The 16,153-nt window shown below is 47.6% G+C and overlaps 3 protein-coding genes across 3 annotated transcripts in view; 2 read left to right on the top strand and 1 right to left on the bottom strand.

Annotated features, from left to right (window-relative positions):
• Positions 1-354: 354 nt before the first annotated feature.
• TSSK3 (testis specific serine kinase 3) lies at positions 355-3,454 on the bottom strand. Its single transcript, XM_081872002.1, has 2 exons — positions 3,108-3,454; positions 355-1,083 (listed from the first exon to the last, which is right to left on the bottom strand). Exons 1-2 carry the CDS (start codon positions 3,277-3,279, stop codon positions 422-424), a joined length of 834 nt encoding a protein of 277 aa, XP_081728128.1. The 5' UTR covers positions 3,280-3,454; the 3' UTR covers positions 355-421.
• Positions 3,455-6,456: 3,002 nt separating this feature from the next.
• On the top strand, positions 6,457-9,731 carry FAM229A (family with sequence similarity 229 member A). The gene is given in 4 exon segments (XM_081872003.1): positions 6,457-6,605; positions 6,607-6,633; positions 7,242-7,379; positions 9,494-9,731. Coding segments are annotated over 4 exon segments (402 nt in total). The 5' UTR covers positions 6,457-6,471; the 3' UTR covers positions 9,597-9,731.
• Positions 9,732-11,721: 1,990 nt separating this feature from the next.
• Positions 11,722-16,153, top strand: part of KPNA6 (karyopherin subunit alpha 6) — a 30,822-nt gene continuing 26,390 nt past the window's right edge. The window contains exon 1 of the mRNA XM_081871999.1: positions 11,722-11,882. Coding sequence (XP_081728125.1) covers positions 11,879-11,882 — 4 coding nt within the window. The 5' untranslated portion in view covers positions 11,722-11,878. The remainder of the gene's footprint in view (positions 11,883-16,153) is intronic.

The raw sequence follows: 16,153 nt of genomic DNA, 5'->3' as shown, positions 1-16,153 counted from the left end.
TTATATTTGACATGGGGGAATATTTTTTGCAAAGTAGCAAGTACTCCTGCGGGATGCCCACTGAAACACTGCCTTTAAGAGGCAGCTGGGGAGGAGCCAATCACCCTCCTTAAGAGTCATCACGCATGCCCTTGGTCTGTATTGGAATGCTTCTTAGAGGCAGCTTTGGATGGCAGAGAGAGAGAGAGAGAGAGAGAGAGAGAGAGAGAGAGACTGGCAAGGGAAGACACACCTCTCTGCTCTTGTTCATATATCTCTGGAGGCCGGGGCCACTTCAAATTTGCCCAGTGAGAGGGGGAAGTGTGCAAAGAATTGGGCAAGGATAGACCAGAAACTGAGCATAACGTTAAAATATATGTGAGCATTTTGGAAACAGCCTGTCCCCTTTTATTTGGGGAGAGTTTTTGACACGGTCCTTTTCTCAGGAGCTTGCTAACCACGGGTGCCAACTCACTTCTTCGATGGAAGGTCTCAGGATCATGTCCGGTTCCAACAGGCTTTTGAGGAGGTCCTGGCATTCCTCAGAAATCCCCAAGTGGCCAGGAATGGAGACCCCCTTCTGCTGGTGGCACAGCATCTTGGGGATATCCGTGTCGTCAAAGGGCAGGTTTGCACAGAGCATGACGTAGAGAACCACGCCCATGCTCCAAATGTCACCTTTCCGGCTGTCGTGGGGCACGCCCTGCAACACCTCGGGGGCTGCGTAGGCTGTGCTGCCACAGAACGTCTGGCTCAGCTCCTTCCGGTTTTTGGGGAGCAGCTTGGCAAATCCGAAATCGGTCAGTTTCAGGTTGAAACCCTGCAGGAGCGCATTCTCACACTTGAGGTCACGGTGCGCCACGCCACAGCTGTGGCAGTAGCGGATTGCCTCCACCAGCTGGCGGAAGAGCGATTTGGCCCGGCTCTCAGGCAAGGGCCCCCCTTGCAGGACACAGTCAAACACGTCTCCATCCTCTGCTAGTTCCATCACCAGGTAGATCTTCCCGTCCATTGACTCCAGCATCTCGTACACTCGGATGATGTTCTTGTGGTCCAAGCGCTTGACGATCTGGAGCTCTCTGGGCAGGAATCTCTCGATAAACTCTGCAGAGGGAAATGACAGAGTAAGCAAAGATGCATCAGGGGCTAACTAGCAACTAAGCTGGCTGGAGAAGAGCTTATTTACATGTTCCTGGTAAAACTAAAGAGTTCCTCCAGGGAAATTATGTGATTCTATTAATGACCATGTTGGTACCGGGGAAGTTCTCAAACAAGACGTGATGACAATATACATAGTCCATCACCAATTACAGCTCACTGTCAAACAAAGACATAAAATAAAGCCATAATAAATAAACCACAGGTATGTGAATGTGTGGAAGGTAGCGACTGGAACTATTTACAGCATAGATGTAATGGTTAAAAAAAGAGAGTTACAAAACATATGCCCTATTATACAAGGGAAAGTTATTACATTTGATTCAGGACATTTGAATATTTTATAAGTCATACTAGTTCATAGGCTGAGGGGGATTCCTTGGCCATGTTCCTCCTTGCTTACAAATGAAAGTCAGAACAAACAGACATGAAATCCATTTTTCTTTGGCCCCTAAGGACTCATAGTTTATTAGTTTTTCCAGCAGGCAATATCCAAACTTCAGTGCACCAAGTAGTAAGATTGGTCCTGTCCCAATTTTTTGAAAACAGTACCACGGTCATTCTAGCTACTATAAGCAGGTGTACTAGCAAGTCTTTATTATGCAAATTTTTATCACCCTCGACAAATATAAATAAAAGGGCTAATTGAGAAGTTGGGATAAAGTGGTAGTTTAAAATCTTATCAATTTCTCTGAATACCATTGCCCAAAATTCTTGCACTCTAGTACAACCGCACCATAGGCAGAGGTATGATTCAATTGAAGCATTTATATGCTTTCAATATGCTAAAACAGTACACTAGAAATGAATGTTTAAAACAATCTAGTTTTGAAAAGCCTGAGAAAATAAATAGGGGTTTGCCTGGTGCCTAAAAGACCTCTAAGCAGGTACTGGGCAAGCTTCCTTGGGAAAAGAGGGTTTACAACCAAAAAAGTCCTCTTCCTAATTGCTACTCAGCAGCCTTCAGACAAGGGAGTGAGGAAAACCTTCAAAGATTTTGGGGCTTGGACTGGTCAATGTTGGAATGTTCCATCAGGTGCCCAGATCATAAGCCAGGGATTGAAAACTTAGCACCTAGAATTGCACTTGAAAACACACCAGGAGCTAGTGGAGACCATTATTGGTGAAATGTGTTTCCAATACCTGATCCTAGTCAGGAAGCTTGCATCTGTGTCTGGAACTAGCTGTCCTTCCCAAGCAATCTTCAAAGCTGGTCCCCACACAACCTATTGTACTAACTAGGAAAATCCCAGACCATGGATAACTATGGCCAGGCTCTATGTGCCAAGAAAAAGCCACAGCTAGTGTACCAGTTTTAGCTGGTTGGAAACTGCTCTGTGCCACTTGGCCCTCCAGCAAAAAGCTGGAGCTGTGATACACCCCCCTTCCCAACTGTCCACAACAGGCCGAATAGCAATGCCACCTCCATGGGCAAGGGACTAACCTCAGACGTCTTCCCATGGGGAGCTTCCTTTGTTGGTTGCTGCATAATCAGCCCTGCTGTTTTGGTGGTTCCTTTTACCACTTACATAAAAGCAATTTGGACAAAACTAGAGTAATGTTTAAAGGGGCCCCGTATTTCCAGACAAGATAGAGGAGTAGGCTGTTCCTGCTTGCTCTTAGGGATCTTTAGTTCACTGTCCTTACCTCCTATTCTCCCCACCCCACCCCAAATGTTCTGGTGAAGCACCTGCAGAAAGGACAAATCCTGCAAAGCAGTAAGCAGTTTGCTACATGTTGTAGTAGAACAATCTAGTCAGCCACATCGGCAAAGACAGCCCAGTCTCCATTCAGAGGAATGGCAATGCTTTTGCAGAGTGTTTCAATGACAATTGCAGGCAATTGTACCACAGAAACCCAGCTCCCTGGAGGAAAATACAACCTACTGGGCCTATTCGTTCTTCGATTTAGGTGTGTGAACTAGCAGAACCTTATCTGTCTTGTGCTTAATGCTTTTTCCTGGCTCTTACCTTCTGGTCCTCCCATTTTGTCTATAATTTTCACGGCCACTTTTCGTTGGTGTTTTTTTGAAAAAGCTTCCTTGACCTTTGAATATGTCCCTTCTCCAATGGTTTTACCCATCTGGTAACCATGGGAGAGAAGAAACTCCTCCATTGTGTCTTTAACGTGCTCATCTGTCATTCTCAGGACATCATGTCATCACAAAGTATATACATCGCCGTCCTTTGCCTCCCAGACCAGGGTCTGCATTGGTTGCAGCCCAGGATGCTAGATCATTTTTCCTGCCCAGACAAGGTCCTTTGATGAGGGGTGAAACTGAGGTTGGACATCCTGAAACTTTGAGCCCCCATTGTGATGCAACCTTGTGTTACCTGAGGACCCCGGGCTGGAGGTAGTAGTTTTGCACCAATGGGAGGAAAGCAGACATGCTTCCTTGGAGAGCCTGCATTGCCCAAACCCTCAGCTTCCTCCAGTGCCCTCCAGGGGGGTGATGGGTTAACCTGCCAAGAGGCCTACAGCTTTGAGGCCTTGGGTAAGAGATGAATATAGTCCATACTGTAGTGTAGTGAACCTCTTTATTTGTCCAGGGTGAACATGGACAATTAAGTTAGTCTCCTTTTCCCCATCATGGAAGTCTGCTGGCTTGAGGCTACTTGGCAGGATTTGGGTCTAACTACGTCAGGCAACTCTTAAGAGTAAGTATTCTAATTCCCTCAACCATTTTCTTATTCAGTGAGATGATTTCCTTAAGATAAGAGTTTGTCATTGGACACATCTGCAAACCAGATAATCTGTTGTGGGTGCCACACACAACGCAACATATTCATTCAAACCAAATTTCAAGTACGGAGAAGAGAACCTGTGGGCACTGCGGGAGGGGGGCTTTGTATGTGCTTCTATATCTGTGAACACCACAGTTGCACCTGTGGCTGCTGGAATTGCTGGGGATCAGTCCGTGGTCTACTTCAAATCACTCATCTATGATATATAATGGGACTTATCAGCACAGAGAGAGCCAGTGTGGTACAGTAGCCTCGTGGGTTGCGTCTGGGCACAGGGAGAGATGCCCTAGAGGCATTTGCAGCCAGAAGCCAAGCAGGTGCTTTGCTCCAAATAACTTGCTCTCTCACTCATCAAGAACCCCAAGGAAGAACTATCCAAACAGAAACTGAAGGATGCAGCTGCTTTTATTCCTGTCCTTGAAGACCTACAGCAGGCTGGTGGGCCTCCAATGCCATTCCCACTGCCTCTCCTCTATTCCCTCACTACATATCCTACCCTTCTGGCCAGATAGCATGCCCTCCAACATTTCTTAGAAAATAGGGACATTCTATTCTACACCAATAGAATGTCCCTATTTGCTGAGGAATGTTGGAGCGTATGGCAGCTCCTTCACCCTCCCACTCACTGTATTCTCCAAGAGGATAGTGGCTAGTGCTAGCCCCTATTTTGGCAATGTATCCAGTCTCATTGCCCATCCCCTCTAAGACAGCAGTGTTTCATCTGGAACCTCTGAAAGGAAGAGAACACACACACTTCCCAAACTTATGACTGCACACCTATTTGTGTGCACAACAGACAGCTTCCAGAATTTGCAAAAATATTCTGTCAAAATGAATCCCAAAACTAATTTTAACCCCAGCAGGGCACCTAGCTGAGCATTATGCCTTCTGAAGGGCCATTCAGGTTTATCAGAGAAATTTAACAGCAGGGTCTGATGGGGTTTTTTCCTTCTTGTTTTTCTCCATCATCTGTTAACTAGAGAACCTCTCACAATTGCCATTTTTTTTATAAGCTAAAAGGTCCCAGCAGTTCAAGCAGATCTTTATAAAGGAGATGCTCAGATTCTGAAAGAAAATACAACAGTAATTTTGTTCTTTGGACTTCTGTAATAATGGCTGCCTGATAGAACTTTGGGCTTTGATGTTGGTGCTTTTGGGGAAACTGAAGACCACCATCTTGTATGCTGGTAGCAAGACCTGGAACTATGCAGCTATGATGTTAAATGTATGAATAACTCAAGAACTGAGGGGTTGAGATGACATAACTTGGAGTTTGGAAACAAATATATCTATTGTAAGTGGTTTTTCAAAAGAAATCTTCAAGGCCCATGTTGTACACTAGAAAGTTAGAAACCAAAATTAAGCTGATCCCTCCCTTACCCATTAGGTAAAGACTGGTGTTTCTCTTTCTAAACCAGAGATGGGGAACTTGTGGTCCAACAGACGTTGGTAGACTCCAGCTCCCCTTAGCTCCAGTTAGCATGGACAAAGGGAACTGTAGCCCAAGGACATCTAGAGAGCCACAGGTTCCTCGTCCCTGCTCTAAACAGACCCATGGTGGTGGAGTCCCAACTTCTGCTTGGCATCTTTAAGGCACTGTGGGCATTTTCATACTGTGCCACACATTAAGGAAGACAAGAGAGACAGGTTTTCTAGCATCACCTTTGTGCCTCAGGAGGACCTGAATGCCACATCACTAGAGAGGCTGGAGGAGGAGGGTTTGTTAAAAGGAAAATTCCTAGGAGCTGAGAAACACTGAACCCTTGGAGGTATCATATAAACCTGTCAGCTGATATGAATAAAGAAGCTCTTACCTGGGGGTAATAGAAGACACTGGTGCTACAGTAGGGGCAAAGCATATAGGGTTGGCTGGTTTGTGAATGTAAATGAGATTGTCCTCTCACAAACGTCCCAGATTTGGATGCCATTATGGATGGATATTGTCAGAGAGCAAGAAGTGACTCTTGAGTTCTTTGTCTGCAAGGCTAGTAGGGGAATGGGCCAGGCTGGCTTGGGCTGAGCTTTCAGCCTAGGATTCCCTGCCCTGGAGACCATCAGCAGAGAGAAGGCCAGGATGCATTGTGATGCAAGCGTAGCCCTTCTGAGTCACAATGCCACTGAGCCGCTGCCTCCCTCTGGGCTCCGTCCCAGCCTGCCCTTTGCAATAGGCGCTTCAACCTGCCCAGTAGACTCTTAGGGAGCACTCCTCCGCCTTTGATAGGTAAGGCTGGGATGGAGGAGCCAAGGGCAAGGCAGAAGAATGGGCCGGCCCAGGATGCCAGACTCCAGGCATCCCATGGTGGGGCCACCCAAACAATACTCAACCAAAGCAGGAGTGGAACCAGTCGGCCCTGTCATGAGGCAGAGTGGAGCGACCACTTCAGGTGGTAGATTCTGGGGGGCAGTGGCAATAGCAGTGGTCCCTCAGCTGCTGCTCCTTAACATCCCAAGCTGTTCCCCTTGGTTGGAGTTGTTCATGCTATGTGGTCTGCCCTGCCCCCCCAAACTAACCTGGGACCTTGGGTGCAGCAGAGGACACCACCCTGTTGCTTGTGATTCACTTGCAAGCTCAGCAACTTTCCTCTGCAGGATGGGTAGCAGCTGTCCTCTTGCCCTTTGCCTTGGGAGAAGTGAAATGTATTGGGCTGGGCTGGCCTGCAGTCCGTTTAGAGGGCCTGGGGCGATCTTTTCTCCACACCAGGAAAAGGCCTCCCCTGAGCAATTTGTGTCAGGTTTCGGTTGAAGGTACAAGGTGAAGTTGTTTTAAATAATGTTGCAGCCATACTGTGGTGGGGGGGGGGGGGACAGGAACAGGAAGACAGACACTTACCTTCCTAGCAGCTGAAGTATGGGGTTGGCTGGGGCTTCCAGGCAGCTTCTGGCACCCCTCTGAGTTCTTTCATACATGGTCAGAAATGTAGAACTATTGGATGTTTAGCGATGCACAAATACATGGGATCCACTCCCCCTTGTGAACACACTATTGCTGCATTTCCAATCACATAAACCAGATTCTCTCTTGCTCCCCTGCCTTTCTGTGACTCGCATATAAATGTATTATCTAAGCAGGCAGCATACACAAAAACACTGTAGACATTAAGAGTATTTTTCAAAAGATCACAACCCTAAAACGAACCAATGGAATAAAGAATTCATTGGTATTGGCAGATATGTCTTCTGAACAGCCACTTGTGAGGCCTGAGAGTGGGGCAGGGGACCCTCAGAAGAACCAGGAGCTTCCTAGGCTGGTGTGTGATGCTCCTTGAGTTGCTTACCCAGCTGGCATTTTGGAGTAGGTGGATGGGCCTGGGGCAGGGGCAGAGGCAGAGGGATGTCCCACTGAACCCTTCTCTTCCATAGACAGGTCTGGGGCTCGGACATGAGCTCCCAAGAGACCCCACAAGCTCGGAGATTTCCAATAGAGGCAGGAGATTCTCCCAGCCTGGCGACTGCCCCCGAAACACAGGAGCCAGTTGCCCCTGAGCGCACTGCAACAAGGTAAGGAAACGTTTCACAGCGGGACAGGCAGGATTCAACCCTGGCACCACAGCTGAAGGAGAAGGGGCATGGTGGCTCAGTTGGCAGAGCATTTCCTTTGCACACAGAAGGTCCCAGTTTTAGTCTCTGCTATAGCCAAGCAGGCCTGGAAACTGCCCTTGCCTCAGTCCCTGGAGAGCCACTGCCAGTTAACATAGATGATAATGGGCTAGATGGACTTCAAAAATGGCAGGTTCCTGTTTCCCTAAACTGCCACTCCCCCTCTTTCTGTGGAGAGCAGGTGCTAAGCCATCTTCTATTGCATCGAGCAGGCAAGTGTATGAGGGAATCTGCCTCTGAAAATATGGGTGGACAGAACTAGTTACAGTGGTACCTTGGGTTACATACGCTTCAGGTTACAGATGCTTCAGGTTACAGACTCCGCTAACCCAGAAACAGTACCTCGGGTTAAGAACTTTGCTTCAGGATGAGAACAGAAATCATTCTCCGGCAGCGCGGCTGCAGTGGGAGACCCCCATTAGCTAAAGTGGTGCTTCAGGTTAAGAACAGTTTCAGGTTAAGAACAGACCTCTGGAACGAATTAAGTACTTAACCCAAGGTACCACTGTACACCCAAACCATCAGGCAGCACAGAAGAAATGACACTAAACTTGCTCTGGATGGTCTTTTGGTAATTTAGCAGCAAATTACCTCTAGTCATATGCAAACCTCACAGGGCTCAGTCAACAGTTGTCAGTTGCCAGCCTGACTGCGGCTTATGCAGAGACCAAATGAAGGGCTGTTAGAATAAATTAGCTGATGAGGGATAGAAATGGTCAAGAAAATATGTGTGGAGTGGATAAAATATATTATTTTCCTGGTGGTAGGGAAACTAACAGGCAATAGATGTCTACAAAATATATAAGACTATGACCAGGGAGACCAGGGGTCAAATCCCCTCTCAGCCATAAAGCTCACTAGGTGACCTTGGACCAGTCACTCACTTTCAGCCTAACCTAACTCACAAGGTTGTTGTGAGGATAAAATGGGAGTGGAGAACCATGTAAGCCACCTTGATCTCTTGGGAGGAAACGTGGGATACAAATATAAATAGTAATGATTAACAACAACAACAACAACAACAACTGTACTGTGCTTTGTCACGCTTTGTGCAGCATTTTGAAGGTAGATGGGAAAGTTTGGAATTGACGTTCCCCTGGCCCACAATGTTTTGATGCTTGAAGTGGCAAATCCATATCTATATCTCCCCCCACCTTGCCATCTGCTAATTAATATATTTTATTTAGTCCAGTGGGGCTTGTGCAGGCAAATATCCAGCTGTCCTCAGCTTGGTTCCCTCCTGATCTTTTGGACTACAACTGTAGCTGTAGTCCAAAACATCAAGAGGGGGACCGGGGGAGGGGGGAAAGGTTGTGTTAAGTAGCGCTTCCCACTCTGCTGCTCCTTGTGGTTTCCTAAATGTGTCCCCATTGGTGCAACAATGATAACTAGAGGAATCTGTCCTTGTCTTGAGCACCTCCTATCATGGGTCCTGGTGAGTTGCACCCACTTACTAGCTCCACAGGGATGCGGGTGGCGCTGTGGTTTAAACCGCAGAGCCTAGGACTTGTTGATCAGAAGGTCGGCGGTTCGAATCCCCGCAACGGGGTGAGCTCCCGTTGCTCAATCCCTGCTCCTGCCAACCTAGCAGTTCAAAAGCACATCAAGTGCAAGTAGATAAATAGGTACCACTCTGGTGGGAAGGTAAACGGCGTTTCCGTGCGCTGCTCTGGTTTGCCAGAAGCGGCTTAGTCATGCTGGCCACATGACCCGGAAGCTGTACGCTGGCTCTCTCGGCCAATAAAGCGAGATGAGCGCCGCAGCCCCAGAGTCGGTCACGACTGGACCTAATGGTCAGGGGTACCTTTACCTTTACCATACTAGCTCCACACATGGAAATGATTGCCTGAGTTAGTAAAGCGCAGCACCTAAGTAGTTCTGTTTGAAATTGGAACTTGGATTTTATTTTATTTTAAATAGAATGACATTCTGAGACACATTCCATTTTGCACAGTGCATATGAATATGCAGCTCCTAACAAATGCAGGGATCAACTCTCTCTGTCTTTTGGGCAGGCAGCTGCGAAGATGTCCAGGGTGCCACTGCCTGACCCTGCCCAACGTCCCCATTGACGTCTACATTGCCATGGGTGGGAGCCACAGGCCACGAACCACCTGAAGGCTCCCCTAGGTCGGGCTCGAGTGCTGAGGCCACAGCGGCTGTCCCAGGAAACACACTGACAGCCGGACAACAGCAAAGCAAGCCACACAGAACAGTGACGCACATTTTAATAAAAGGACACCTTAAAATGTTTCTGTGGGTGTCCTTCCTGGAGTTCTGCTTCGTTTCTCTCTGTTGCTGCTCCCCTCCCCTCCCCATATCAACCCTGCAGTGGGGAGTGGAATCAGCCCTGGGACATGCAGGTAATAAAAGGGTGCAACTGGACCTTTCCCTCCTTGATGTGTAAGCCCAGCCAGCTGCCGTGACCACCCTGTCCCCAAACCCTTGCTGGGATTTGGAGGGATAGCTTCTCTGTCAGAGAGCTTTATTTGCATGGAAGTTCAAGCACTTATTCTCTCTTAAAAAATTAATTCCGCCCGTGCTGCTAACACTCAGTTCTGCTATGCCTTGGAGGCTGTGAAAGCACTAAAGCAGCGTCCGGGGTCAGTAATGGATGACAGCTAATAAACAGGCTCCATCCTAAGAGGATGGCAGTGTTGTTGGTGGATGGCTCATCTGAGTGGAAAAGCTTGCGTTGGATGAGATTGTGCATACAAACACACCTGAGGCAGGTTCACAGCCTGAGTGGCACAATGGGTCAATGGGTGTGGCTGTTAACCAGAAGGTTGGTGGTTCGAGCCCACCCAGGGATAGCTGCAAGTAGGATTTTTGCATTGTGGGGCGGGGGGGGGGGGACTGAACTGGATGACCCTCAGGGGGTCCCTTCTAAACCTACAATTCTGCCGTTCCTTTAAAAGCTCTTCGTGCATCCAATATTGCTACTGGATTTTTAATTTACTTGATAAAGTTCTACTTCATTAAAGACAATCCAAGTAGCACATCTGACATAAAATGATCCCCATCTAACCTGCCCCACTCTGCAACAGAAATAATCTGAGCCATGTTTGTCTACACTATTAACCTGCAGTGTGTTACATAACGGGCTGTCTTTGCAGACTTCTGAGAAACTTCCGCCAGTTCAAAATACAGTAGTGAGGTTAATAACTTGGCCCAGCTGAAATGAACTTTTTAAACTTGTTCTCAAGCAGCTCTACTGGGTGCCAGTTCGTTGTGAGCACCATTTAATTGGTATCTAAAAGGCCACACAGGAGACTGCCTAAATGCTGCAACCATTTGCTGAGACCCCCCTGGTGGGTGGCAGGTGGCTTTGCATTCATAGCCTTTCACATGTGCAACACCCCCCACCCCGTTTTTAAATAGATGCTCTGTTTTGTATTCTGTTTTTGGGTACCAAATGTTCTAATAAATGTTCTAATAAAGGAAGGAGCTAGTGCCCAACTCAATACTGCACTCTTTAGCTGTTTTTTTACTTCATTTCAAAAGAGGCACTTCAGAAAAAAATTGGATTCTATGTGTGCAGTCTTCATCTTAGAAGAGGTGGTCCCTCCTGCACAGGAGGAGGAGGAATGTCTCTTTTTAGGTGACAAAGAGTGGTAACTTGAAAGGGTAAATGATTTGTTGTGGCACAAGATTTCATGACCTACGGTCAACTTCATCTAATGCATAATATTCTGACCTATAATTCAGAGTAACACAAAAGGTTATACCATAATAAATTTGTTAGCTTTTAGGTGCCACAAGACTCTTTGTGCTGCAAGAGGCTAACAGGACTATATTGCTGGAAATTATTTTGTGATGGTGCTTAAAGTTCTTGTATTTTTAAAGCACTGATTAACTAGTGGGGGGAGGAGGCCCCTTTCCGAAACGGTCAAAATATATGAAATCGACTAATTTAACGGACTGACTCTCGTCAAATACAAACACACACACCCCGCCTTATCACTTTACGCAGGCTCTCCTCGCCTACGGAAATTCAGGCCACAACAAAAACTGCCTCCTTCGAAGCGGCCACCAGATGCCCGTCTCCTTTCGCTGCCACGGCTTGCCCCGCCAGGATTTCACCCGCTCCTGAATTCCGCTCGAAGCGCTCTGTCCCGTCCTCGCCTCGCCCCGCCCACCTCCCCACGCTCCGCCCTCAGCTCCGCCCAACTGTCTCTTTAAAAAAGGGGCGTGCTCAGGGAAGGGGCCGGTCTCGGGCGCTCGGTGCCACCGAGGCTTTCTGTCCCGCTTCGGCCGCCGTCGGCTTCCCTTTTGGCCCCGTCCTCCGCCTCCCGGCGCGTCCGCTTGGCCCACCGCTCCGGCCCCGCCCGCCATATTGCCGCCGCCGCCGCCGCCTTTGGAGGGAAGAGAGAGCGACGGACGCACGCACGCACGCAGGCATGGGTGAGGCTAAGCGCTCGGCGGGGAGGGCCTGCGCCGGGCATGAGGCGCCTCCTCGGGCGCCTCTCTCTCCCCCTCTCTGGGCTCCCGGGGTGGGCAGCGAGGGGGTCTCCTCCCTTCCTTGAGGGCCTCTTCGGCCCTTCTCTCCCGGTCTCCTCCGCACCCCAGTCCGGCCTCTGGCGTCGCTGCTCCAGCGAGGCCTTCGCGCTCAGTCCCTTGAACGTGGGGCGGGGGCTCCGCTGAGGCCGGGGCTGTATTCTGCTGCCCTTCTGGGCCGCCTCTAAGCAGCAGCAGCAGGAGGAGGGAGTCTCCCCCGTCTCCCTCCGCGCTGCGTTTGAGGCAGGAGAGAAGTGCCAGCCCTTCACGATACGTCTCTGTGTGAGGGGAGATATATAAATAACCCAACAGGAGGGCGGGTCGTCGGGCGATTCTCCCCCCTCGGTTTCTTCCTCCCTTTCCGGCAGCTCTCACTGTTTCTCTCCGGCGCCCACGCCCCTGGCTCCAGGTATTCCGACCGTGCCGGCGTGGCTTCGGCCCCAGTTCTAGCCCTTCCTTCCCTTGGGGCGGGTGGGTGAGGTGTCCCCAGTTCTCCTCCAGACGGGCGAGGTGCTCCATCTCGCGCCAAGAGGCAGCGCTTGTTAGGTGTCCGTCTCCTTCCCTCTCCGTGGGCTAGGAAGGCCCGCCGTCGGTGTCCCTGTCGCCATTCGGGGCTTTGCTTTCTGCGCCCAGGAGTCGTGCGTTCTCCCCCCGCAACCCAAACGTCCCTGATATTCTGTGGTATTGACGGGTTTGGTTGAGGTAGTTCTTTCCCGCTTCTCTGGCTTCCAGATATATTTATTTAGTAATTGATTACATTTATATACCACCTTTCCTTCCAAGGAGCTAAAAGTGGCATACATTAGGGTCTCTCCCTACTACTTTAATTCACACAACAACCCTGTGAGGTAGATAAGGCTGAGAGTAAGTGACTGGCTTAAGTTCACCCAGTAAGCTTCCTGGCTGAGTGGGGGATTCAGACCTTGGTATTCCAAGTTATAGTCCAGCACGCTAACCATTATACCAAATTTGTTCTTATGTTGATAAGTACATCAGAAGGTGGATATTGGGAGTATTTTGAGGGCCTGTGTGGCTCTAAATTTACATTCCCGCCCTTGATAAACTTCTACTTGGCTTTTATTGAGGTCTTCCTGGGCGTGCAAACCTCTTTTTGAGTCTGTTCACACAGCATGACAAGTGCACTCCTGGGCTAATTTTGCAGAGTAACAATTGTTGTTGTTGTTGTTTAGTCGTTTAGTCGTGTCTGACTCTTCGTGACCCCATGGACCAGAGCACGCCAGGGTACCAGAGTAACAATATGAAACAGTAAAGAATGTTTGCATGGGCAGTCACTCTGACATATTGATGGTTTCTGAAATTATTTTACTTTCTTCTGAATGTGTAGTAAGATACAAGTTGTTGCCTTATACCAGGGATGGGAAATGTGGCAGTCACTTGTTGCTGGATTCCCAGTTCCATAATCCCTGAGTTTTGGCCATGGAGCTGAGGGTGCTGTGACTTGTACTCCAACATTATCTGGAGGGCCACAGCTTCTCTATCTCTTCCTTATACCAGCTACCTTAGTGGACCTTCTGGCCCTGGGCAGAGGGTTTTCCCAGCCCTGATACCTGAAACCCAATGTGTTGAAATTCTGGGGATTTAACCTGGGATCTTCTGCATGGGAAGATCATCCCTGTTACAGCCTTTCAGAACTTTGCTGCTTTCTCTAAACCCCAAAACCATCTTTGGCTTTTACTTTGGATTATTTATCTTTATTACCTCTGCATTGATATCAAAGTGGTATTAATAGCTACTCTTGATAGTCTTCATACATTAGATGAAACTCTATGTGTGTTTGCAGAGGAGGACTGAAGTTGTGCATCTCTCTACCCCCACAAACATTTGTCCTGCAAAAATTACTTACCCACCTGTTCTCGCACACTGGTGGTCATTGCAGGCACAGTGAGAACATTAAAAAGTGCAACACCACACCAACTGTTCCAGTTAACAATTTCCCTGAGTAGAGGCGATCTGAACTCTCTACAAGTGACTATTACAAGTTGGCAAAATAATTAGAGTAGGCAGCAACATCTGGTTTCTAAGGCCCAGTAGCAGAAGAGGTGAGGAGGTTTCTGTTATGCAGATCCACTGACAGGAGCGCCATATCAGCTCAGCCAGCACATTTGCCCAGCAATGATCTCCCCATTCTTCCTTGTAAGCAACAGCAGCAGCTCTGCTGCCAGGAGGTCAGATAAACGCTCCTCAGGTTCATCACTCTGGGCTTGGTTTCTGCATCTTACTTAAGTTCTAAGTTAAGCGTTGACTTAAGGAAGTTGGAAAAGTCTGTGCATGTCAAAGTTGGATGGTCACATCCACACAATTTCAGCTCCAGTTTCGGGGGATGCATATACAACTTCGGCACTAATCCTCACGGTGGGAAATTAAAACCTATCTGAGACACTGGTGAGCTGCAGCAAGTTGAAGTACAGGCAGCGACCATTTTAGGTATGTCTAATATGTGTGCGACTGCACACACATGCATCACATCAAACTTGGAAGTGTCACAAAAGGGACAGGGCAGGGCAGCCGGAACGTAACCCCCATGCAAATTGCTTGCTCCCTGTACAGGGTTAGATAGTGCAATGGCCTGACTGTATAAGGCAACTTATTATATTCATATGTTTTCTGTGCATGGGATGCCTTGGCTCTTTGTTCTTCCTGCCAGTCCATGTGGAAAAGGTATTGCCAAACCACCTCAAAAGCAGGCATTCTGAACAGGTAGTTCCTGCACTTGCAAACTATGGAGGAATTTGTTCCCTGATTATCCTGACTTTTACTTTTATCACTTATGTATTAAAAAGCAGTAAAGTAGAACAGAAAAATAGGATCACATACTGCTGCTGTTTAAAGAACTGCACGGGTTGCCTTTTTGATACTGGGGCCAATTCAAGGTGTTGGGACTGGTGTATAAAGCCCTGAGCAACTTAGGTCACAAGTATTTAATGGAGCACCTCTTTCAATAACTATAGACCTGAGTTTTGAGAACTGTGAGGTAGGCCTTGACGATACCCGGTTTTCAGCATCGTGATAGAATATCACTAGCTAAACATTGCAATATACTGATATACCACGATGGATGGAGCTGTGTAGAGGCATTGGCTGGCTTCATGGTTTTCCCCGCATTGTGATTTATGTATAGAACACACACATCATGATTCATGATATATTGCCAAGTCAAAAATTATGAAACTGATATAACAATATGGATTTCATACCAGTTTTGGGCAATATATCAATATATCGCCCAGCCCTATTGCGAAAGAACTCCTGTTTGTCCTGTCAGCACTTGTAGTTTGTTGAGTGGTGACGCGAGACAGGGCCTTCTTGGTTGCAGCACCTCAGTTGTGGAATTACGGTAACTTCCTGTGGAGGTATGGATTTCCCCTTCATTGATAAATTTCCAGTTTTAGTTGAAGCTGCATCTATTTCTTCAGGTCTTCGGGAGATGAATGTTATCTGGAGCTGAGCAGCTCGTAATTGGTTTGTGCTGTACTGAAAGTATTCATGGTTGTAAAGTATTCATAGTTACTGCTTTTTTCAAAGTAGTGCATTTTATACTGTATTTTATTGTATTGTATTTATTGTATTTGTATACTTTCCTGGGAGCCTATGAACAGCTATTCAGAGATGAAATAATGATAAAGCATGATCTTCCTAGCCTCCTGATTATTTTATTTTCTACAGAGAAGGCTTTTTGTCTAATATGATTCCATTTGAGGAGTCTGGGGCCAAGGTTCCTAATTTTCTTAAGAATATGTAAGTTCTTCTTTTGGCCCCTAAAACAGCTTACAGTAAAATAAAACAGTTAACAAATTAAACATCCCAGATAAGGGGAAATACACCTAAAATCAAGGGCAAGGTGGATTCAAATCAAAACTCATTCAGGCAGCTGAAGGAAAAGAAATGGTGGAAGAATTGTAGTGTTATGTAGTTAAATTTGTCTGGAGTACTTTAGGAGTACATTTGGTATACAGTTATACCTCGAGTTGAATGTGCTTCGGGTTTCACCGCATGCACGGCGAAACACGGCATGCGCCGTCGCGTCTTGCGTTCCATTCAGAATGCAAATGGGGCTCCGGAACAGATCCCGTTTGCATCGCGTGGTACCACTGTACTGTACTGGCAATAGTCTATTCCTTGGTTGCTGCAGTATTTCTTTTTTTTTTTTTTATAAGATA

The sequence above is a fragment of the Podarcis erhardii genome, assembly GCF_964252035.2.
Source record: "Podarcis erhardii genome assembly, chromosome: 7".
Taxonomy (NCBI): domain Eukaryota; kingdom Metazoa; phylum Chordata; class Lepidosauria; order Squamata; family Lacertidae; genus Podarcis; species Podarcis erhardii.
The sequence above is the reverse complement of the archived record's forward strand: the minus strand, read 5'-3'. Positions and strand labels throughout refer to the sequence as shown.